The sequence below is a fragment of the Manis javanica genome, chromosome 1 (genome assembly GCF_040802235.1).
Source record: "Manis javanica isolate MJ-LG chromosome 1, MJ_LKY, whole genome shotgun sequence".
NCBI classification, from domain to species: domain Eukaryota; kingdom Metazoa; phylum Chordata; class Mammalia; order Pholidota; family Manidae; genus Manis; species Manis javanica.
Genome location: NC_133156.1, coordinates 171,131,416 through 171,155,361, shown reverse-complemented (window position 1 = coordinate 171,155,361; position 23,946 = coordinate 171,131,416). Strand labels below are relative to the sequence as shown.

The 23,946-nt window shown below is 41.8% G+C and overlaps 1 protein-coding gene and 1 long non-coding RNA gene across 2 annotated transcripts in view; both read right to left on the bottom strand.

Annotated features, from left to right (window-relative positions):
- Nucleotides 1-727: 727 nt before the first annotated feature.
- LOC140850687 (uncharacterized) lies at nt 728-8,165 on the bottom strand. Its single transcript, XR_012133650.1, has 3 exons — nt 4,759-8,165; nt 2,349-2,481; nt 728-861 (listed from the first exon to the last, which is right to left on the bottom strand). It is a non-coding gene; the product is annotated as an uncharacterized lncRNA (long non-coding RNA).
- An 8,840-nt stretch (nt 8,166-17,005) lies between these two features.
- SUCLG1 (succinate-CoA ligase GDP/ADP-forming subunit alpha) overlaps nt 17,006-23,946 on the bottom strand; it is a 35,754-nt gene continuing 28,813 nt past the window's right edge. The window contains exons 8-9 of the mRNA XM_017641247.3: nt 18,752-18,940; nt 17,006-17,245 (exon numbers count right to left, since the gene is read on the bottom strand). Of these exons, the coding sequence (XP_017496736.1) occupies nt 17,219-17,245; nt 18,752-18,940 (216 nt within the window). The 3' untranslated portion in view covers nt 17,006-17,218. The remainder of the gene's footprint in view (nt 17,246-18,751; nt 18,941-23,946) is intronic.

Below are 23,946 nucleotides of genomic sequence, written 5' to 3'. Positions count from 1 at the left end.
GGGAGAGAGAGTGTAGGGAATTCAGTGAGAAACATCAGGTCCCAAAGCCTTATTCTTCTTCTGAAGTTTTCCAGGCCACAGGGACTCTTCAGGGTTATTCCTTCCATACTTGTGCAAGGAAAAAAATGGATCACAGCCTGGGAGCAAAGCTTCTCTGCTTGTTTGTTACAGAAAACAGACTGGTTCCAAGTGTTTGTCATTGCTACACTCAAGACTCTATGACCTCTTCAGAAAATGCCACAGCTGTGTTTATTCCTCCAGTCCAGTGATTCTCAATCCTGACAGCACAATAGAATCACCTGGGAGCTATTTTCCCCCATATTTATTGAATTATAATTGACAAACAAAATTGTATTTAAATTATATTTAAAGTGTACAATGTGATGATTTGATATACATCTACATTGTGACATCAATAATTCACAGCATCCATCACCTCACAGTCACGTATGTATACGTGTATGTTGATTTAAGATCAAATCTCTTAGCAAATTTCAGGTATACAATAGTTGTTAACTATAGTCTCCATGCTGTATATTACATCCCGTGAATTTACTCATCTTATAACTGAAAGTTAGGATCCTTTGACCAACATGCCCCCACTTCGCCCACCTCCCAGCTCCTGGCAACCACCATTCTACACTCTGTGTCTATGAGTACGACCTTGTCTTTAGTTTCCACATAGAAGCGGTAACCTGAAGTATTAGTCTTTCTCACTCACCTGGGATCCCTCGGCAGAGGTCCTGCTGTAATTGTTCTGATGTGGGGCCCAGGCATCAGTGCTCTTTCAAAGCTTCCCCAGCAATACTACTGTGCCCACTTTGAGGCCCACTGCTCCATTGTTTCAGATGCTCTTTAGAGCTACCAACAAAAGAAACATGATTTCGTGAACCCTACTTCTAAAACCCATCACCAACAAGGACAGCAGAAAGCAGGAGCAGTACAGGCTCAGAAATTCACTCCCAAGCTCAGCTACCCCAGTGAAAAATGAACCAAGTGCACCAGTGTAGGCTCCAGATACCTCAGAGCACACGGCGTACAAATCACAACATGTATGCTGCACTAGCAACTGGGAGAGCAAAGAGTATTTTTTAATTGTTATTATGTTTTTAACCACTGATCTATGGGCAAATGATCAGAACTCATGGTCTCTGTCCTGTAAGAGCAGGAATGTACAGTGAAAGAAATAGTTTAAAAATAAACAACAAAGTGAAGAAAAACTAAGCTATAACACAATGTAATCTTCACTCAGTGCCATGGAAGCACCTGTGCATTTGTTCATTAAATAGTCAATGTGTAAACACTATGTGCCAGGCACTGAGTCTAAAATGGCAAACATGAATGAACAAACTCTCTCTGCTTTCAACCTTGCAGTTGACACAGAAGGTGGATATAAAACAGAGAGGCATGCAAATAACTCTTAGCTAAATATGTGTGATGATTTTGAGGATGGAAGCCAGCAGGTGCCATTCTGAAAGGATGGAGTAGGGAGATTAAAGTATAGATTGATGGATGTGAGAAGATAGTCCTAAAGAATAGTTGGGTTCCTCAAAAAACTAAAAATAGAAATACCTATCATTTGACCCGGTAATTCCACTCCTAGGAATTTACCCAAAGAAAACAAAACCCCTGATTCAAAAAGATATATGCACCCCTATGTTTATTGCCACACTATTTGCAATAGCCAAGATATGGAAGTAACCTAAGTGTCCATCAGTAGATGAATGGATAAAGAAGATATGGTACATATACACAATGAAATATTATTCAGCCATAAAAAGAAAAGAAATCCTGCCATTTGCAACAACATGGATGGAGCTAGAGGGTATTATGCTTAGTGAAATAAGCCAGGCAAAGACAAATACCATATGACTTCACTTGTTGGTGGAATATAAAAAACAAAGCAAAACAGAAGGAACAAAACAGCATTAGACTCAAAACACTGAGAAAGGACTAGTGGTTACCAAGGGGGAGGGGTTAGGGCGGGGTGGGGGAGGGGGGACAAAGGGGCACGTATTTCACAATGATCGCATTGTGTTGATCACAGGGATTGGTGAACCACTGCCATGTATATTTGAAACCAACATAAGATTGTATATTAATTATACTTTAATTTTTTTAAGTCCTCTGATTTAAAAAAAAAAGAAAGAGAAATGGCTGGGAAGGACCTCATCCAGCTGATAAGAGTATATACGGGCCAGGATGGGCAGTGAGAATAAGATGTGAGGTACCTTGGAGGTGGGAAAGAGGTTGGGTGTTACAAAACCCACAGAAAGGGGAGCACAGCCGCTGGGAGTGAGCTGGGTAGAGGAGGGAAGGTGGAAAGATAGAATCCAGGAAATACTCACGGAAGTGGGGTCTTTTGAACTAAGGTTTGAAACTCGTGTTGGTCAAAACAGATGTCGTGGAAATTGAAGAGGAATTCACTGTGAATTTGCCCCCTGGACAAGTCTGAGTTGGTAACATCTGAGGTTTATGAAGCTGTAAAGAGAGAATCAAGATGGGGAATACAAAACTGCCAGGGCCGCTCACAGAGCCTTGGAAGGGCAGCAGCAAAAAGGTCTGAGGCTTCCGTTTGGGTGGCTTTGTGGTAAATCTGTCAGCAGTCCCCATTCCAACTGCTGGAGTCAGGTTAGAGCCTCCCTTGAGGGCTAATCAAGTCTCATGCCACCTTCTAACCACACTCATTCCCATTCAGGCCAGCATCCCAAAGTTGGCCATATGTGGGCAGGCAGGATTCATCTGATCCTTTAACAAATACACATATATTTAAGTCTGAAAGGTGCCATTTTTCATTGAAAATTATAAAGCACTTCATAGACTATGTGCATGACTCAAGGACATTTATGTATTTCACATCTTCCATGTACCAAGTGCTGTGCTAAACTCCAGGCATACAGGTGTGACTTAGGTATGTTGGTTAAGTCTCATGGACTGAGCATCTTGCACTTGCCTGAACAATTTTCAAGAGAAAGTTGTAGGTCTCCTTTGTAAATCTAGGCTAATGACATGGTCACTACAGTTAACGTCCTCCCAGAGAATATGAAGTCCTATTAAAGTAGGATATCTCCAGGACTCTCATAGAAAGATTGCCTTGTGGGAAAACTGGGAGGGAGTTACCGCCAGCATTCTGCTGCTCGCTGCATCTTTGCAGATTCTATATATATAACTGCTCCTCTGTGCAAGATATTTTAGGTGTACTTAGCAACTAGTAAGTTTGATTTTGTAGGTCAAGATAGAGGCTGGTGAGAAAAGAAGGGGCAGAATTTCTACATGTGAGTGTCTGGGAGTGTTTGTGTTTTCCATCAGAGAAGGCTGAGAGCAGGATTCAGCTGTGGTGAGGAAGGCTGGATTCTGGGGCACTGACTCTGTGTCACCAGCTGCCCTGAAGTAACTCAAAGAATAATGACTCCAAAAGAAGAGGGGAAATGTCAGGTCAGCCCTCATTTATGTAAAATGTTTTTACACAGAGACACATCCTCAACAATTATTAGCAACTGTGCAAAAGTAATGTGTAGGCTAATTTGAGTTCAGCTTGAAGGTTCAACAGATTGCCTTTGGATGTCCTTGCAGAGTTGGGGTAGAAAGTTTATAGATTTAATACCTTAGGACAGAATGCAGAACATTCAAAATCTGCTGTTTTCAGCATAGAGAATATAGTCATACTGCAGTATCTTTCTATGTTGACAAACAGTAACTACACTAGTTGAGGTGAGCACTTAATAATGTAGATAACTGGCGAATCACTATGTTGTATACTTGAAACCAATATGATATTGTATATCAACTATTCTTTAAGAAAAAAAAATCTGCTATTTTCTCTCTATCCTCCCTTCCCAGAGTACAACAGTATCTCACTCAAAATTCCTGTTGTTTCCTCCCAGTGTGAATTAACTGTATGGTACAGAATTATCTAGTACAAGGTAGAAAGCCTATTTAAAATGTCTGGTGTGTTCTGTTTTTGAGATTACTCTGACAAGTTTTTGTATATGACTGTAGGTGACCAGGCCCTACACACTTTCATGTCACCTCCTATCTATTAGATACAACAGAAATATAAGGTGATTTGGAGTATATTAGAGGCATAAAAAATCTATGAAACCACACCTTAGAGACATCATCAAAATGAAGAATGCAAAAGGAAGCAATTTTGCTGGGGTTTGGCTTTTTATTTCTGAACTTTGTGCATAAAATAAATCCTTTGAGCCTTGCAGAGTAGGGTCTAAAAAGTATCTTTTTTTTTCTTGAATATTTATTGAACACCAAGTAGGTATAAGGCATGACTCCAGGAGACATAAGGAGACATAAAATTCAAGCTCTGCCCTCCAAAAATCTACAGTCTGCTTGGGAGGCACAAGGTAGGCATAGAAAAGATAAATAGCAGGCCCCTCCGAACACCATAAAGAGCACAGGCAGTCTGGGCCACAGGAAGTCAAATGGCAGACATAACCCCTAACAGCTTTGGCAGGTGGGAGATTGAAGATTATTGATTGGAAAGGAGAGGAAAGCATGTAGGTTAAAGTATAGGACAGAATTATACTTGTAAGAAGATGGATTTTAGGCAAGCAGGGTGGTCAGAGTGAAAGAAAGAACATATATGGGTTATCTCAGGGTTTGGCAAAGTATGGCTGTCAGACCCAAATCTGCCTGCTGTGTTTTTGTAAGGTCTGCAAGCTAAGAATGGGTTTTACATTGTTTTAATGGTTGAAAATAATCAGAGAAATTGCTTCTGACATGTGAAAAATATATAAAACTCACATTTCTGAGCTGACAAAATTTGGCTGGAACATATCCATGCTCATCCATTCGGAATTGTCTCTGGCTGTCTTCTCACTACGGTAGCAAGGTTGGGTCATCACAACAGAAACCTTAAATGTTTACTATCTGGTGCTTTATGGAAAAAAAATAATTGCCTCCCCCTCATTTGTATGAATAATTGCTTGAACAGGGATCAAGGTGAAGAGGAACAATTGGGTCCAGATGGGCCTTCGTAGGCCCTGGAGTTTCAACTTTACTCTCCGTCTTGCCTGAGAGTTTCAGCCTTGGGCAAGTTCACTATGGATTCAGTGAGACTGAGAAACGACAATGGAAAGTTCTTGGGGTAAAAGGGTTTATTACCTGGCTTTATTCTCCTGGTGATAGGTCGAGCACTAGAATAATGTCTGCATCCAGCAGTCTGCAGGTCCATAACACGCCTCTGTCCCAGAGCTCTTTATATAGTGACTCTGTCAATAACAGCTTGTTGCCTACAGGTGTGGAAGCAGTAACCTAGCAGTAGGCCAATCACATCATCAAGTAGTTTAGGGTCAGCTGAGGATCCTGGCCATGGGAACTTCCATATTGTCCAGACTCTCTTAACAATGAGGATTCATTGAAGGCTTTTGATCAACTGGGAATGAGGAGAAGTGTGAAAATAAATAGGAAAGGTCTGAGGCAGGGAAACAATTTGGACAGCCCAGGGGAAGTGTGAGGTGATGAAGTCCTTAACAGGCTCCCTTTCCTAGTCTTCTAGGCCTGTTCCCTGTGTCCTTTGTCTTCAGACCTCCGACTACCCACGCTTCACTGTCAGCTGATGATCTTGTCTACATTTCAGTGAGAAATTTTTGCAGTGTCTTGCCAATGGGTTTCAGCTCCAGGCAAGTTCACTATGAATTCAATAAAACCAAAGAAATGATAGTGGAACATTCTTGGGGTGAAAGGGTTTATACCCAACTTTATTCCCACAGTGGCAGGTCAATCACTAGAATCCCACCCACTCAGAGCAAGTCTGCATGCAGCAAGTCGGTCTCTGCCTCAGAGCCTCTCTGCCCCGCAGCCGTCTCAGTCTCTCTGTCCTTGGCGCTGCCACCACTCCAGTCTCTGATCTCCTGCAGCCATGCATCCCTGCAGCCGTGCCACCATGTCACCCAGAGCACTGGGTGGAGCTCTTCATATAGAGCCAATAGCAACATATTGCCCACATGTGTGCAGTGAGCTAGCTGACCAGGGTCAGGTGAGAATCCTGGCCACAGGAACCTTCACTTCATCCACATGCAGAAAAAGAATGAACAGCAACTCCTTCATCTCCCACATGGAATCTGTAAGCCTAGTTGTGTCTCCCTCCCACTACACTGAAAAGAATATGCCTGATGCCAACCCTGCAGTGCCTCCCAGTAGCTTTCAGAATAAAATGCAAACTCAGACATTAGCATCAGGCCTGCCTCTCCATGCAGCCCCAAGCCCCACTGTACTGAGCAGGCATGACTTCCAGATGCAATCACAAAACAACTTTGGTGGGGTCATGGGTCACAGGGTGTCCCCTCCCCAAAAAACAATGTCTGTATCTTAATTCCAGGAACCTGTGAATGTTCCCTTACTTAGAGAAAGGGTCTTTGCAGATGTGATTAAGGTTCCAGAGATGAAGAGATCATCTCGGATTATCCTGGGAGCCCTAAATCCAGTGATAAGTCTCTTTACAGGAGAGTTAGGGACAACGAGAGAAGAGGAGACGCCCATGTGAAGACACCAGCAGAGGTTAGAGTGATATGGCTACAGGCCAAGGAACACCACCAGCAGCCAGCAGGTGGTGATTTTCCCCAGAGCCTCTGGAAGGAGTGCAGACCTGCCAATATTGATTTCACACTGGGGCCTCTAGGAACTCTGAGAGTGTAAACTTCTTTTCTTTTTTTATCGCTATTTTATCACCAGTTTGTGGTGATTTGTTTTGGCAGGCCTAGGAAACCAATGGGAGGCTATTTTTAATTCCTGCCACTGATAACTTTATTCCTACTTAAAAGATTTAAACTCCTAATACTAACTTAAAGTGCTTCACAACTTGGCATCTCCAACCCCAAGCAATAATCAACAATTTCCATTCAGAGGTAAGGTTTCTCACTCTTTTCCCTTAACCACCCCTCCCACTCCCCCCTCAGCACCCCACCGAGCCCGGGGCCTGCTGGGGGCAGGTGGTCAAACACCAGGAAGAGGGCAGAGTCAGCTTCCTTTCTTCCTTCTATCGGTTTTCCCCACTGGCCAGCTGCTGTTTCTCACCCTTCTGGGGTCAGAACAGAAAAGCAGAAAAGTTCCAACCTGACCAACACCATCATAAGCTGGCTTTGCACTCTCCAGTCTTGGATGGTGTTTGAAGGTGACTCTTCTCCATGGGTGCTCTGTTGGGTTCAAGGTGTCCTCATCCTCCCCGATCCCTGGACACCTGTCACTTGCAGGTGCCTTGTTGAAGGTGACACACGCTTCCCTGGATCACTGCTTGTTCCTTCCCAAGCTGCTAGGAATCACGGAAGACCAACCAGATCACATTGCAGAGGCCCCCCAACCCACCAGTCAAAATCAACGTTTTCAGATACTGAGACATCATTAATCCAGCAGCTAAGAAGATGCTTTCTTTCTGTATCAGAATACTAATCAGCTAAAAAGTTATTAAAAATGGAACTCCTTTATTTGAATGAAAGTCATCTGTGCTGACCTTCACAGTGTCGATTCAATTTGCCCTTGCACTACAGCATACCTGACCAGGCTTTTGATCTTGAGCAATTTCAAATATCGATTCCAAGACACCATTCACCTAGCCCCATAGAGCTTTGATGGCTTTCTTGATAAAGTGAAATTGATAAGAAATCACAACTTCTTTCCCAGTGGCTTTTCCTAAAGATGCAAGCCACCTTGAACAATCCACCTCAATTATCTACAGTCAGTTCATTAACAAGAAGGGTTGAGCTCTGTGGCACAGAAGCCAAAAAACATGGCCCTGACTCCTGCCCAGTCTTCCAGCTTCCCTCTATCTCATGCATGAGACCATACTCTGACCATGCCCCCTGCCAGGGTGAAACCCCACTGTTAAGATATGTAAAATTCAAGAAGGGTGGATCACTGTTGTAATTCGTAATTCACACTCTTTGAAGAACTGTTTTCTGTGCTTCGCCACCCCTTATCACACTGTCCATTCAACAGCCATCACCTCCCGGCTTTGTGGCGGCAGCTCAGAGGTCCTCCGCATGCCCCTCAAGGGGGGCCCAGGTTTGGGAGCCAGGAGAGGCAACTGGGTTCAGATTTCAGGTTTGCCACCAGCTCGGTTATGATGTCAGGCTTCGCCTCCAGGAATCAGCTCTCTCACCTGATGAATGAGGCCAGGTGAGTCTTTCCAGATCTCCTCGGTTACAGCAGTTCTGTGTCATCTAGTCAACAAGGACAAAGACAAACCATCTGGAAACTTCATAAGGAGAATTGTTTGCTCGGCCAGTTCTACCTGCCTAGGAGCCTCAGGTACAAGTCCTGTCCTGCCTGCTTTGCTCTGGGCAAATTGGTCCGGGACAGAGGACTTCAGAAAACCACTTTGAAAAACCACACAGACAGTAGTCTGGGCCCAAGCAATTCACAACTGTGTGGTTGCCCCCACGATTCAGGGACTAGAGAGTGTGAGTTTGTTGGGAATGAACTCTCATTTTGGTGAGGCAGAGAAGTCAAAGTGAAATCAAAGTCAAGAAAGCAGACAAGCAAGTTTATTACTATGCCATATAGTAGAGCGTGCCTCAACCTAGTGTAAGGACACAAATACCCAAGGAAAGTTCCTTCTTATTGGGTTTGCAAGGGTTTTTTAGGAAGGGTATTGTTAATGCAAACAAGTGTTGATTGACAGGCTGGCAATGATGTAACCTAACTACTGCACATGCTGTTTCCCAGAATTCTCTCTGTCCATCAAGGGGTACAAAACCCAAATGCAGATTTATTTTAATGACTTTATAGTGAGAAAAGGTTACTTTAGGGCACTCCAGGAGCGTGCCCTGTTGGACTCTAGCTATGGAATGTCTCTGTGGTTTTACTCCTCCTGCTAGGGATTTTCTCAGAATTGGAAGCTATTGGTAGTCTCAATTTACTAGTCTCAACTTCTCTGTGGCCACCCCAACCTCTCCTCCCACTTACCTCTGGCTTCCTGCCTAACAAGTTCAGGACTCTCTGAAGACACTGGGTCAGCCCAGCCTCCTGTCTCTCCCTGCCCAGGTCCCCTCTGCAGCTGCAGCCTTCACTCCTTTGAACAACTTAAGCTGTCTTTACTTGTCCCATTGGAGCTCATCTGCAAATGCCTTTTTTTATCTTTCAACACTTCAGACAGCACACCAACAGTTAACAATATTTTTTCCTGGGGAATACTACTGAGCATGCAGTATAATGCAAATTCTGCTAAGGACTTCCCTGGGGGCATCAAATATTGCCCCATGAGCACCTGTGCTGATCTACCACAGAACCTGCTATGAGTTTCTCTCCCCAACTTCCCCCAGAGGGACCTGCTGCTTCCCTGACCAGGATATTGACCAAGTGGAAGAGTCAGGGTAGGTGAAACTGTGGTCCTCCATATGCCCTCCTGATCCCCTCTGAACCTCTCTGCCCTGCTCTGCACCCCCACGAGGCTATGCCCAGCATCATCTGGGCTTGCCCACCATCTGTCTTCGTGGTGGATTCAGCCACCTCTGTTACTGGCAGGAGACCAGGGGATGGCAAGGGTGTGAGGTCAGGTGTGCATTTCCCTCCATCCCTCCATGTCAGCCCTTGACACGGGCAGTGGTTCTGCTCCTCTATCCAGACTGCAGCTCCTGCCAAGGCCCTTTCACACAGCTACTGGTCTCAGCTTCAGAAACAGCTCCTTTCTCTTGCTGATTCAGGCCTAGAACTTGTAATGGCTTCTCACTGTTCATGACCCCAGGGTGCTTTACCTTTGAGGGTGCCATCTGTCAGACACCTGTCAGGGACAACCCAGGGTGCAGAGCCAAAGGGACAGCCAAGCCAAAGGCCACTCAAGAGAACCAAAGTTCAAACAGATGAGAGAACAAGCTCTAATGCCCAGTCCAGGAGTCAAACCAGAATCAAGGTGTAAGATGCACAGCCAGAAGGTCAGACCCTGAAGATCGGACTAAATGAACCAAACCACTTAGGAATAAGCAAAAGGGCTTGCCAGTGGGGAATCATGCTCATCTTTCTAACCAGCAGGTACGAGTTCCTTGAACTGGGTAGACTGGCGTCAAGGATGAGGGACACAATGAACCCTGTAATTTCCATGTAAGGTGTTGGACTTTCTTTCTCCAAGAGCTTAATATTAAAACACAAATGCCTCAGTGAAGAATTTAAGTTAATGACTCTAACCCTGGTGCCCAAGGTATGTAAAGGTGTGTATTTCTGGGCAGAGTTCATAGCATTTGTTGGATTCAAAAATGGTCATAAATGGTTATATCCAGTTAACCTTACAATCCAGTTACCTCTCAGCCTTCTCTGTTCTTGGGGGTGCGGTGGGTGGGAAGGGGGAATTCCCAACTCCTTTCTCTTACATCATTACTGATTCTGCATCCCTTTCCAAATTCTCCACAAGGCCCTCCCTTACCTACCCTCTCCCCAGTTCATGCCTTGTAATTCATATATATAATATTTAAGATAAATAGGACTTTGAAAAAAGTGGCAAATCCTCATAGCTCTACAGAAAATGTTTCAGTTCCTCTCAAGTGCCATTCAGGATAACAACCCCCTCCTGGGTACCTCCTATGTGACATATTTGGCATTTGCCATCTATGGGTTGAAAAGGAAATTTAGTACCAAATTCTCATAAAGAATGTGTTAAATGATCACCGAGATCATCCCAGTGCTGGCATTGCAGGAGTAAGTCCAAGTCAAAGTGATAAGCTTTTAAACAAATTCTGAAACCCCTCTACCCACAAGTCTTGGCAACCTGAACTCTGCACATGAGAATTTACAATCAAAAGGAACCTCAAGTTTAAAATTACAAACCAATATCCCTGATGAACATAGATGCAAAAATCCTCAACAAAATGTTAGCAAACCAAATCCAAAAATACATCAAAAAGATCATCATGAACAAGTGGGATTTACTCTACGGATGCAAAGATGGTACAATATTCATAGATCCATCAATATCGTACACCAAATTAACAAAAAGAAGGATAAAAACCGCATAATCACCTCAATGATGCTGAAAAAACATTTGACAAAATTCAACATCCATTCATGATAAAAACTCTAAACAAAATGGGTGTACAGGGTACACACTTCAATATAATAAAGGCCATATAGGACAAACCCACAGCCAACATCATACTTAACAGCAAAAATCTGAAAGCTCTTCCTCTAAGTTCAAGAATAAGACAAGGATGCCCACTCTCACCACTGTTATTCAACAGAGTACTGGAGGTCCTAGCCAGAGCAACCAGACAACACAAAGAGATAAAAAGCATCCAAATTGTTAAGAAAGAAGTTAAACTGTCACTATTTGCAGATGACATGATATTATACATAGAAAACCCTAAAGAATCCACCAAAAAACTACTAGAACTAATAACTGAATTCAGCAAAGCTGCAGGATACAAAATTCATACAAAGAAATGTTGCATTGCTATATACTAAGAACAAACTAGCATAAAGAGAAATCAGCAAAACAACTCTATTTACAATTGCATCAAAAAGAATAAAATACCTAGGAATAAACCCAACCAAGGAGGTGAAAGACCTATACTCTGAAAAGTACAACACACTGACGAGAGAAATTAAAGAAGTCTCCAAAAAATGGAAATCCATCCCATGCTCATGGATAGGAAGAATTAATATTGTAAAAATGGCCATTCTTCCCAAAGCAATTTACAGATTCAATGCAATCCCTATCAAAATACCAACAGCATTTTTCAATGATCTAGAACAAATAGTTCTAAAATTCATAGGGAATCACAAAAGACCCCGAATAGCCAAAGCAATCCTGAGAAAAAACAACAAAGCTGGGGGGATTACGCTCCCTGACTTCAAGCTCTACTACAAAGCTACAGTAATCAAAACAATTTGGTACTGGCACAAGAACAGACCCATAGATCAATGCAACAGAATAGAGAGCCCAGATATAAACCCACACATATATGACCAATTAATATATGATGAAGTAGCAATGAATATAAAATGGGGAAAAGACAGCCTCTTCAACAACTAGTACTGGCAAAACTGGACAGTTACATGTAAAAGAATGATACTGGATTACTGTTTAACTCCATACACAAAAGTAGACTTGAAATGGATCAAAGATCTGAATGTAAGTCATGAAAGCATAAAACTCTTAGAAGAAAACATTGGCAAAAATCTTTTGAATGTAAGCATGAGCAATTTTTTCCTGGATATATCTCCTTGGGCAAGGGAAACAAAATAAAAAATGAACAAATGGGACTACACGAAACTAAAAAGCTTCTGTACAGCAAAGGACACCATCAGTAGAACAAAAAGGCATCCTATCATATGGGAGAACATATTTGTAAATGACTCATCTGATAAGGGGTTAACATCTAAAATATATAAAGAACTCATGTACCTTAATACCCGAAAAAACAAATAACCTAATTAAAAAAGGGGCAAAGGACTTGAACAGACACTTCTCAAAAGAAGAAATACAAATGGCCAACAGGTACATGAAAAGATGATCCATATCACTAATCATCAGAGAAATGCAAAGTAAAAGCACAATGAGGTATCACCTCACACCAGTTAGAACAGCCACTATCTAAAAGACAAGAAACAACAAATGCTGGCACAGGTGCAGAGAAATAGGAACCCTCCTACACTGTTGGTGGGGCTGAAAATTGGTGCAACTGTAGTGGAAAGCAGTATGAAGGTTCCTCAAAAAAATAAAAACAGAAATACAATTTGACCTAGCAATTCCACTCCTAGGATTTTATATGAAGAAAATGAAATCCCGGATTCAAAAAGACATATGTACCCTATGTTTATCGCCGCACTGTTTGCAATAGCCAAGATACGGAAGCAACCTAAGCGTCCATCAATAGATGAATGGATAAGGAAGATGTGGTACATATACACAATGGAATATTACTCAGCCATAAAAAGAAAAGAAATCCTGCATTTGCAACAACATGGATGGAGCTAAAGAGTATTATGTTCAGTGAAATAAGCCAGGCAGAGAAAGATAAATATATGATTTCACTCATTTATGGAATATAAAAGCAAAGCAAAACAGAAGGAACAAAACAGAATTAGACTCATAGACACTGATAAGTGACTAGTGGTTACCAAGGGGGAAAGAAGTGGGTTAGGGGGAGGGAGAGGGGGTACTGCTGAACCACTGTGATATACATTTGATAATAATTTTTTTAAAGTCATCAGCATAGGATGACAAGGAACAGGAAGGAAAAAAAATGAACCTCAAGTTTATTGCCATGTTGTCTAGAGGGCATGCTCTACCTTCTGTGCGCAGTTCAGTAGCTTCTAGCTCCTTCTGCCCTCTGACTCCTGGATGGTGTGGCAATGCTCAGGTGGGTGGACCCATTCTCTCTCCTTTGGTGATCTAATCACTCCTGTAGCTTCTATTACTTCTTACACAAAGGCAAACCAGAGAGCCCCAGGCTTGCATTTGCTGTGCTTGTTTGACACTGTCACCTCAAGGAAACCTCAAATTCAACTCTCCATCTTGATTCTTCCATTTCTATGAAGCCGAGGCCTCCGTTGTCTGGCTGTTCAAGCTAGAAACCTACTGTCTCACCTCCTCCATCCTACCTCCTAAATTCAATCATTTACCAAGTACTGTCCAGTTTATTCCTTACAGATCTCTTCAGAGTATTCTCTCTCTTCTCTCTCCTGCCAGCATTTTCACCCAAGAAACCATCATCTCTCAGCTGCCTAAGTGCAATAAACTGATGGTCTCTCCTTCACACGAGCCAGAAAACTCTCAGAAATGCACATGCTCTTCAATATCTTTCACTGCTCTTGGAATAAAGTACAAAATTCTTAACTTCTTGGCCTTCAAGATCTCTTCTCATTTTCATTCTCCAGCTTCATCTAATGACACACTTTTTCACCGTGATCCAGCCACCTTTGATTTTTTTCTTCCTCCTCAAATGTGTCGACATTACTAGGTCTTCGTATGTGGTGGGCACTTTGAATGGAGGACTCACTAGACCTTGCTTGCACTTAGCAAATATCCCACCTCTGTATTTAGCAAATGGGTCTCTAAGCTTAAACAACGTATCATACCCTCATGATGCCCCACTTCCCTTAACAGGTTGGAGCCTCCTAGTAGACACTACCGTGTGACTCTCACTCTCCTAACACTATTTGTCTAGCCTTGGACAAGAAGCTTTTCCTCTCTGTTCCTTAGGTTCCTCATTTGTAAATGGGGATCATAATTTTACCCTCCTCTTGAGATCATTGTGAAGAGTAATGAGTTAATATATGTAAAGCATTTAGAATAGTGACTAGTGTCTGGTGGGCACCACTTAAGTGACAGCTATCCTGATCACCATACTCATGATCACTTAGCTGGGGGGCCCATTTTTCTCACCTACTGATAAGCACATGTACTTGTCATAGCTTCCCATTGAACCCAGACATCTGTGCTTGCTACATAGCAGATATTCCACAAATAGTCATTGCACAAAGAATCAAGCAGATGGTATTTCCCTAGGTTAGTCTCCCCAAGTCCAATATTGTTCTTAATTTATATCCTTAGAGCTCAGAACCCCATGCTGATAAACATCACTACCTTATTCCAGCACCTCTGCCATAGGTTTCTTACTTCAATCCAAACAGTATTTGGTGAGCACTCATAATGTGTCAGAGGTTGTTCTAGGTGCTGGGGACATACAGTGAACAAAATAATTCCTACCCTCAGGGAGATAATTATAAAGCATCTACCAGGTAATGGTGGAGTGCTGGTTCATTCATGTATTTCCTACCTGAGGGAGACTGTACTAAGATAAAAACTGAAAGTTCAACATCAGGTATGCTCAAGCAATGAAATGCTGAAGAGGCACATTAGAGGAGGCATACACTGTGGATTGCAGTAAGAATTAGAATACAGAAAAAAAGGCCTCAGCAGTGCCTGCCAGAGTGTAAGTGATTTCAGGAGCTGAAGGGACATGGCTGTAGTATCACAGAATGAGCACAAGCATTATGACTTCCTCATGGAAACTAGTATTTTCTGAAATATTTTCAAAATTCCAGGAACAATGTATTTAGATATTATATGTGATTCAAAGCTAAAGAAACCCAGGAGGATGCATGAGAGGGCATTCTACCAAGAACCAAGAAGGGAAAGGACTGTGGTGAGGTCATGGGACCAGGAAGATCAGGCCACTCTGCAGAGGTCTATCTAGCTTCATGTGGCTGACTTAGAAGTATAGGGGGATAGAACTCCAGTTAAGACTGGAAAGGAGGCCGAGGTGGACCCTGGAGGGCTGTGGTGGGCTCAGATCCTCTGTGGGCAATGGAGTCCCTAGGAGGATTAGGGTAAGCATGGGGGTGAAATGGAGAGCTCTGTAGTGGAAAAGATCATTTAGTTCCAGGGTAGACATGTGTGATATAATGAATGTATGTGCGTCTTTGTCCCTGTTGCTGGCACAAAGCTCCAACACCCCTTATTTCCTAATAAGAGCATCTTTTGTTATTCATAATGACCCTTCTACATTACACCTAAGCTTATGCTTTCATAAGACGCCTGGTAAACTCTCAGAAGAGTTCAAGGGAGAAGCTGGCCAAACAGGAAAGACCAAGGAAGTAATTAGAGGGAATTTTCAGCCCCACCTTCTGACCTCCAGGGAGGGGAGGCAGCCTGGAGACTGAGTCCAATCATTTGGCCATTGATTGAATCAATCAAGCCTATGTAATGAAATATCAGTAAGAACTCTGGACTATGGTGCTCAGGGTGATTCCTGGTTGGGAACCATTATCAATATACCTATAAAGTGGTACACCCCCAACTTCACACTGATAAAAGCTGTATTCCTATTCTGCCCTATTCTTGTCTTCCATTGGCTGTTCCTGAGTTGTATGCTTTATAATAAAAATTTAAGTATAGTACTTTTACAGAGTTCTGTGAGTCATTGAAGCAAACTACTGAACCTGAGGAGGTTGTGGGAAGCCCCACTTCCCACAAAAGTGAGACTTTGTAGCCACATAGAACAGAAGTATGAGTGACCTGGGACACCCAGGACTCACAACTGGTGTCTAAAGTGGGATAATTTTGTGGGACTGAGTTCCTTAACCCATGAGGTCTGCATTAACTCTTGGCAGTTAAGGCCAGAATTGAACTGAACTGGAGGACACCCAGTTGTGGTCACAGAATTGATGTTGGAATGGAACATGGAAATGTTATCAGCCAGATGAGAGAATGGAGGTCTAGGAAAGCAGGGAAAAGGCAGAATCCCCTTTTGTACTGACTCCAGAATTCCTTGCAGGGGTCAGTTGTGATTGTGGTTGTCCAGAACACTGTTTAAAGGTTGCTAGTGTAGGTGGTTATGAAGACCAGGGGCTCCCTGAAGAGCTGGGGAAGTGCTGGGACTAAGGCACAGTAATGTTAGAGGTTCTGCAGAAGAAATAAAACAGTGGTTTTCAGAGCTAGCAACAGGCAGAGCTGGACCTTGGTGAGGAGATGCAGACCCACAGCAGGGGAAACTCACACCTCAGCCTGGCATGGGGAAGGGCTGGGGCAGGAACTGAAGGAGAAAAGTTCCCTGGGGAGGATTTCCCCACAGATTTGATGGGGCTCCAGAGAAGGTGTGACTGATACTCCTGGGCTGAGAACATCCGCTGCTTCTGTCAGCAAGAGTCTACCACACACCACAGTCTCCTGAAGAAACTGCAGAATTCAAGGAGCTGTTCTGTGTTTGGCGTGTACGGACCCAGGAAGATGAGAAATGTGTGCAACATTCAAAGCAGTAAGATGGCAGCAATAAAATTAAGTTGCCTTATTACATCCAGGGACTTTACATATTTACCTCTAATCCTCAAAACTACTCTGCAAGATGGGACCATGATATATACACATGAGAAAACTATGATTCAAAAGAGACTTGAAGTCACCTATGTCTAAGATAATTAAACAAATGTAAACAGAAACTTTTGCAGTCATTCTCAAGTTGGTTAGAATATTCTATTAAGCACACAAACACACACATATCCCTCCATTTCTCCCACTCTCCCCATCCCCCACATTAGGAAAATAAAAGTCTCCAAACCCATATTCAAATCAAAGGTAGATTTATTGGCTGTCTCTGTTACACGATGAGGTGACATCATCTCAATCTAGGACATTCTAAACCTTGCCTGACGTGGCGCTGCCTGGAAAGGCCAGAGACAGGCACACTGGCTGCCAATCAGTGGGTAACAGAAGCAAACTGCTGCTGCTCACATTTCTATGATTCATTCCACAGGTTCAGGGAACTTCTGTTTTCCTTCATAGCATCTTCCTCTTTTCAAACTCCTTCAGAAACAGAAGAGAGATGGGATAAAAAGACAAAAGATCCAAATTACATTCATGGTCAAAGTGATTCTGAAACCTCTTATCTTTAGGATCCTTTGAACAACCAAAAATTAGAAAAGTAAAATTGGGATGCCAATGTGTGAACACAATGTAACAGCTTTCAAATCGGCCTGTGTCAGCTTCAATCTCACTAAGCTAGATGCAGAGCTTCAACCCTGTGTTTCCTAAATGCACGCAGAGGCTGAGAGGCTTTGAATTACACGTTTTTTCTCACTGCAGTGGGATTATTAAGAGTTGACAAACCTGATCACACTCCTCCAAACCATTAATGCTGCAGCTGAACCACAGTGGCCCTTTAAATAAGGCAATGGGAACAGGTTTACTACGGTCTCAGAGTAGGACAGGAAACACAGATCCAGTTCAGATTTGACCAAAATGTCAAGAACTCCAGAAATATCTTAAAAAGAAACTACCAAAAATCACATTTCTCTAGACTATAATAATTTGAATACAACGAAATGTGTAGATGCCTGCTGCCACTTGCTGGAGTAAAATGGTAACACATCTCCAACGTGCATCTAAGCATTTTTCCCCCTTTTAGATAAAATTAGTTTTTACACACTCACTAACCACCCAGATTTCTTTGAAACACTATGGCATACAGTGTCTTATTTCAAGAGACAAGATTATGTAAAGAATCAATAAAACAAGGAGTCTATTTTATTATCCCTGAGACAAGGGCAAACAAGACCAAGCCAAAGCCCTGTTCCGTCCTGGGAATACAATCGATGTCTGTTTCCAACATGTTGAAAAGTTGTTTTTTGTTTGTTAGTTTTTGTCAAGGCTATAACCATCAAAAACAGAGAGTGCAAACCTTAAATTAACACTCAAAGAAACAGGCTAAAAATCATTGCAAAGAGACTCAGGAAGATACCAAATAATTCAGAGTATTTTAAACCACAATGTCCTACTAAAAAGGGAAAACCAAAGCAAATGGTTAAGAAGTCAATCCTCCAACCTGTAGACAATAATGGCATCACACAGCCAGGGCCAGAAACTAAAGGCTGTAGATCTCCCTCCACCCTCCAGCCCTCTTCATCCAGTTTTCATTTCTTATTATCAGCCTTCAATCCCTCTTCCTGGAAACAGAGACCTATGAGATCCAGGTAACTACATCCCAAAGGCCCTCAATAAAGAGAAAAAAACAGACCCCCAAGGCAATGCTCTGCTCTATCCCCAGAATGGAATTCATGGCACTAGGGACTCCAATATTTATCATACCTTGCCACTCACAAGAGCCAAATCCCATGTTTAAGGAAAAAGCTTTTTATCAGAACATTATTCCTGGTCATGCCCAATTAGGACATTAGGAAGTTAACGGAGTTGCTACAGACTGCGAAGAGACAGGTAAGACCCAGAAGAAAAACCCTTGGTTTCCAAGTACCCACGGGGGCCCCACACCATAAGGCCCATACTTCAGAGTGCTCCGACCATGTGACAGCTCACCTTGTAGATAGTGCTTCCCAGCTGCGCGGGAGACATGCTGACCACCACCCCTGCACTCTGAAGAGCAGAGATCTTCTCTTTAGCGCCGCCTTTTCCTCCAGCAATAATTGCTCCTGCATGACCCATTCTCCTGCCCGGAGGAGCCGTTAAACCAGCTATGAAGGACACCACTGGCTTGGCCTTGGGACCCTGGAAAGTGATATTTTAAACACCCTAATGAAGAAGCTGACCAAAACTGAGCCTCAAATATATGACTTTCTAGTAAATGGCAAAGAGCTTGGGCAGGACCCATCACTCATCCTAAGAAAACAGATGTTAAGCTATGACTGAAAGCATTACACTGCATTCTTCTTCGAGATGACTCAACTTGCTTACAAACTCAGGAAACAATCCTGAGCAAATTTTTTCCCTGTTTAGATATTAAACTTCAATTTCATCAGCACAAGTTGTTATACAAATACATAGGTGACTCTTTCATTTGAAAAACAAAAAGGCACACTTGAAAATAAATAATGTAAGTTATGTGAATTGTGATAATAATAAATTAAGATGCAAGATCAGGTTGTTTTGTTTCAACCTGATCTTATGTCTTAATTATTAGTTCACTTAATAAATCTGCTAAAAGAAAAAGAGGCAGTGGGAAGGTATATTGGAAGGATGTAGAAGTCACCAGACTCGATTCCTACTGACTAAAGCTGCATGACCTTGACAAGGCACATCGCAAGACCTCTGATTCTTCGTCTACGAAATGAAGCAGCTAAACTGTTTGACGGCCATGGGCCCTTTCTCCTCCAAAATTCCACGATGTGTAAGAAGGAAGATCAGGATCAGTTTTATTCATTAAAGTTCCAGTCTAAGGTTTAACCTCTATATAGAAATAGTACTGTACTAGATTCTGAGGTTAAAAATAAAAACCCACAACAGAGAAAATATAAGAATTCCTATGCTCTAGACTTACAATGTAGTTGAAGAAGTAATGTAAAATATGTTTGCACATCAATCAATTAAGAGATGTCATAAAACAATACATGAACATATGGTTAAGTTTCACACTGAATGGAAACCCATGTGCACAGTAGGAATCCTGAGGCAATACAGGATCCAGGCAAAGCAGACAGGCCTGCGGAAAGCCAGTACAAGTGGAATCTGAGTGCCTTCATTCAGGCACTATCATCTTCCTCTAGACCAGCAGTTCTCAAATTATTTGGTCTTCAGACCCCTTTTGCTACAAAAATGATTGAGGATCCCAAAGAACTCTGTAGATTTCTGTAGATTATATCTGACATTTGTAGGTTTCTGTAGATTATATCTGACATTTACTGTATTAGAAATTAAAACTGAAAAATTTTATAAATATTTATTAATTCAGTTAAAAATAATAACTTCTAAGAAATTCATTTAAAAATAATAACTTTGAAAAAAACATTCCAGTGGGAAAGTTGGCATTATTTTACATTTTTGCAACTCTTGAATGTTTAATTTAATACAAGGCAAATGGATTCTAATGTCTACTTTTGCATTCAATCTATTACAATGTTATTTTGGCTTAAGTACAAGAAGAAAATCTGGCCGCACACATATATGTAGTTGGAAAAGGGAGCACTTTAACAGCTAGTCAGATAATTATGGATATTGTTCTTTGATACTACATGAACCTCTGCAAGTGGTAATTTCTTAAAGGTTAGGTGCGATGTTGGAATCTGAAGCCGTGGCAATGAACTTTTTATCCTTTGGTACTTTAAAATCCAGTGATCAGTCTGGCACTTTGAATAAATGTTGCACCTACAATGATTTTGCAACATTCATTAGTCAGAGGGAAAATACAGGCTCACTGAGTTATGTATACCTTCCAAAGGCTGACACATTTCATCACTCAAAATCACCAAAATCACATTTGTCAATATCACCACCAATCTCATTACAAAAGTCTTTAGTAGGGGGAAGCCATCAAGTTCACAGTGGCAGAAACAAGTTTTACAAGATGTTAATATTCACTTGAAGGCTCAAATGTTATCATCATCAACAAACACCAGGAACTGTTTTCCTTTATGTGGCAAGTCTGCTTTATTCACTTTTGAGAAAAGGTCTGAACCAGTCTGTCTGCCAGTTGCTCTTGTGAGTAAAACTGGTATCCCATGAAAAAAGCAGCTAGTTCAGCTCACAATTCAATTGGAAAAGTGCTTCACTTCCTAAAATTACTAAAAATTAATAAAATTAGTAATTTTTACTGCTTATCAAGGACATTCTTAAATGAAATTGGCTTTTTTCTTTTTTAAACTGAGAATACATGGCAGTGAATGACTGCTAGGACAGTTTGTTTCCACTGCCCTGATTCATGCTAAGCTGCCGGCATGCCAGGTTCTGCATGGTTGGCCACTGTTTTCTCCAGCCTCAACTCCCACCATTCTTCCTTGCTCTTTATTGCCCAGTAATTCCAGGATGCTCTGTCTCTGTTCCTCTGCTGAGAATGTCCTCTATCCTCCTCAGATACCTTGCAAATTTCTAGTTATTTGAAAGTGCTCCTTCAAGCCTCCTCTTCCCAATAAGCCTTTCTGATTCACACAGTTGACCGTCACCTGTTCAGTGACTCTGCTTTGCTTCTGACTCATTTCTACTACTCTCAGTATAGTGGCTACGACTTATTTCCCATATGTTCCCACTCCTAAACTATGAATTCCCTGAACACAGGAACTACAATCTCACTTACTTCTGTATGCTCAGTACCTAGGGTAGCAGAGAATTAAAAAGACTCCACAGATCATCTGTTCATTCACCCTGGGGTCAACAGAGATATGAGTATCTCATATTTGAGCAGCACTCATTTCCACTTGATACCTCTGTCCCTATACTCAAATAGTGGGAATACTGCACAAGAAACGAACAAGATTATGATGAACCTAAAATGTCAAACAAATTTACAGTCTGTCTTATTAACAAAAAATCACTTGAGATTTTTTAAGCAGAGAAAAATGCAATTTAAAACAATGAGAAGTGTACCCAGAAAACAGGGTACAGAAATTATGAGAAATGCAAAAGCCTTAAAACAGAAAGACCAGTTAGGATGCTATCCATATAGTCCGAGAAAATACCCAGGACTGCTGCCTCTTGTCCTTCATCCCTGCAATCTGATTCTGGATCCCTCGATGGTGTACTGGAGAAGTCAGACAGACGTGGGGATGAGACCCATCCGTTCATCTGCTGTACCCCTACCATTGGCAAGAGGTAAATTCTCTGTGTCAGTTTCCTCACTCACAGAAGGACAAAAACATCTTACTCAGAGGATTGAGTAAAGATTAAACAACACTACTTTTGGAAATAATTACATCATTGGAATGATAATAGTAGTTGTTATAAGAGCAGATAACATCACTGGGTGTTCACTCTGTGCCAGGTCTCAAGCTAAGTGTTTTATATGGCATTTCAACTCTTCAACCTACAATCTTATACACAGTAGGTCCTCAATAAAAAATAGTTCCATAAGAACTAACCAGGAATAGGAAAACATGTGCTTAAATGAAACAAAATACTTAGTTTTTCCCACTAAATTCTAAGCCATTCAAGAATTCAGAGTTTGGCCTAAAAACATTTTAAAATTCATTTTAACACAATGTAATGTCATATTAACTAATTTTTTCCTATAGAGAAATCAGTTTTTAATTTTTAAACTTTCTAACTTTTCTGAATCCAAGAGACTCTAATTAATATTTTACTCCAATCTCCTAACAATTTCTTCTTTTACTTATTCACCAGGTATTGGTACCTAAGGTGTTGGGAGCTGGGGTGGGTACCAAGGAGACCAGCCCCTGCTGTACATAATACAGTCTAGAGTCAGAGTCAGACACTAAGCACACCTTGCGAAAGGAACAAGCAAAGGCAAGCGAGAATGAAAACTGGCAAGTTAGAAGCCACACGGGTCTGAAAAGGAGGATTAGGGTGGTGTGTGAGCAACAGGAATTCCATGCTGAGTCTGGCCTTCATCCTACATATAATGGGAAACTGTAATGGTTTAAAATTGGGGCACTTGAGGCCCCAATGTCTGTGTTTCAGGAGGACAGGTAATTTGGGTGTCATAGCAGGATGGCCTGGGAGAGAAGAGGGGAGCAACTGTGAGAAAGGAGTAGAGATTTCATGAAGAAACTACTGACATAGTCCAGGTGAGCTAAGGTGAAGGCCCAAACCAGAGCAGAGGGACTAACTACAGACGATGCTCTGAATCTCACCACACTACTGACATCTCAGAGACAGATCCTGGTACCTGAGAGGAAACAAGGGATGAGAAAGAAAGAAAATATGGTTCTGAGGTTTCTGCCTTGGCAACTTCATATAGTATGATGCTGTTTATATACAATAATCACTCATACTTAAGGAACAGACACAGAACCTAAATTTAGGGAAGGATAAAGAGAACCAGGAGAAAAACCAAGAGGATGGATGGGATAAAAATGAATCACAGCCACTGTGACCTCTGCAAAAGCAGTATCAGGAGAGTAGGATTCAATAGAAGCAGCAAACAGCTCAATAACTGTTTACTATGCGACTGGTGCAGTTCTGCTGTATTACTGTTAAAAAAAAAACCACAGGCTCAACATGGGGTCACTTCTAGACCAAGTCACCAAACTGGGGCTTAACACCTGACCTAAATGCAGTTTCAGCCTCTCCTGAAGTAGAATTTTAAACCAATTTGGATCTTCCTAGTTAATCTGCCTAAAATCCCCAGTGCCTCCTACTGGAGGGTGGCTTTATCCAAAATAATTCCTAATCTCTTCCCTTGCTAAAAACTTTTGCCCCACCCTCCTGTCTATAAAAACTTTCCAGTTTTTACAACTCCTCAGAGCATTTCTCTATTTTAAGATGATGCCCAATTCATGAATCACTTAATAAAACCAATCAGATCCTCAAATTTACTTCATCAAAATTTGTTTTTAAGATTACTAAGTCATGTAAATGCCACAGTCCTCACAACATTGTAGGTAGGCACTACTGTATCCCCGTTTCATCAAAGAGGAAACTGAGGCACAGTGAAGTTAAATAACATGCCCACAATCACACAGCTCTTATGTAACACACAGAGGTCAGATTAGGGAATGAATAAAAAGTAAGGAAAGAAATCCAGAGAGCCAGGAGAAAATAGAGTCACACCTTACATGGTGATTGGAGTTTAAAATCATGGAAGAAATTCAAGTGTACTCAAAATT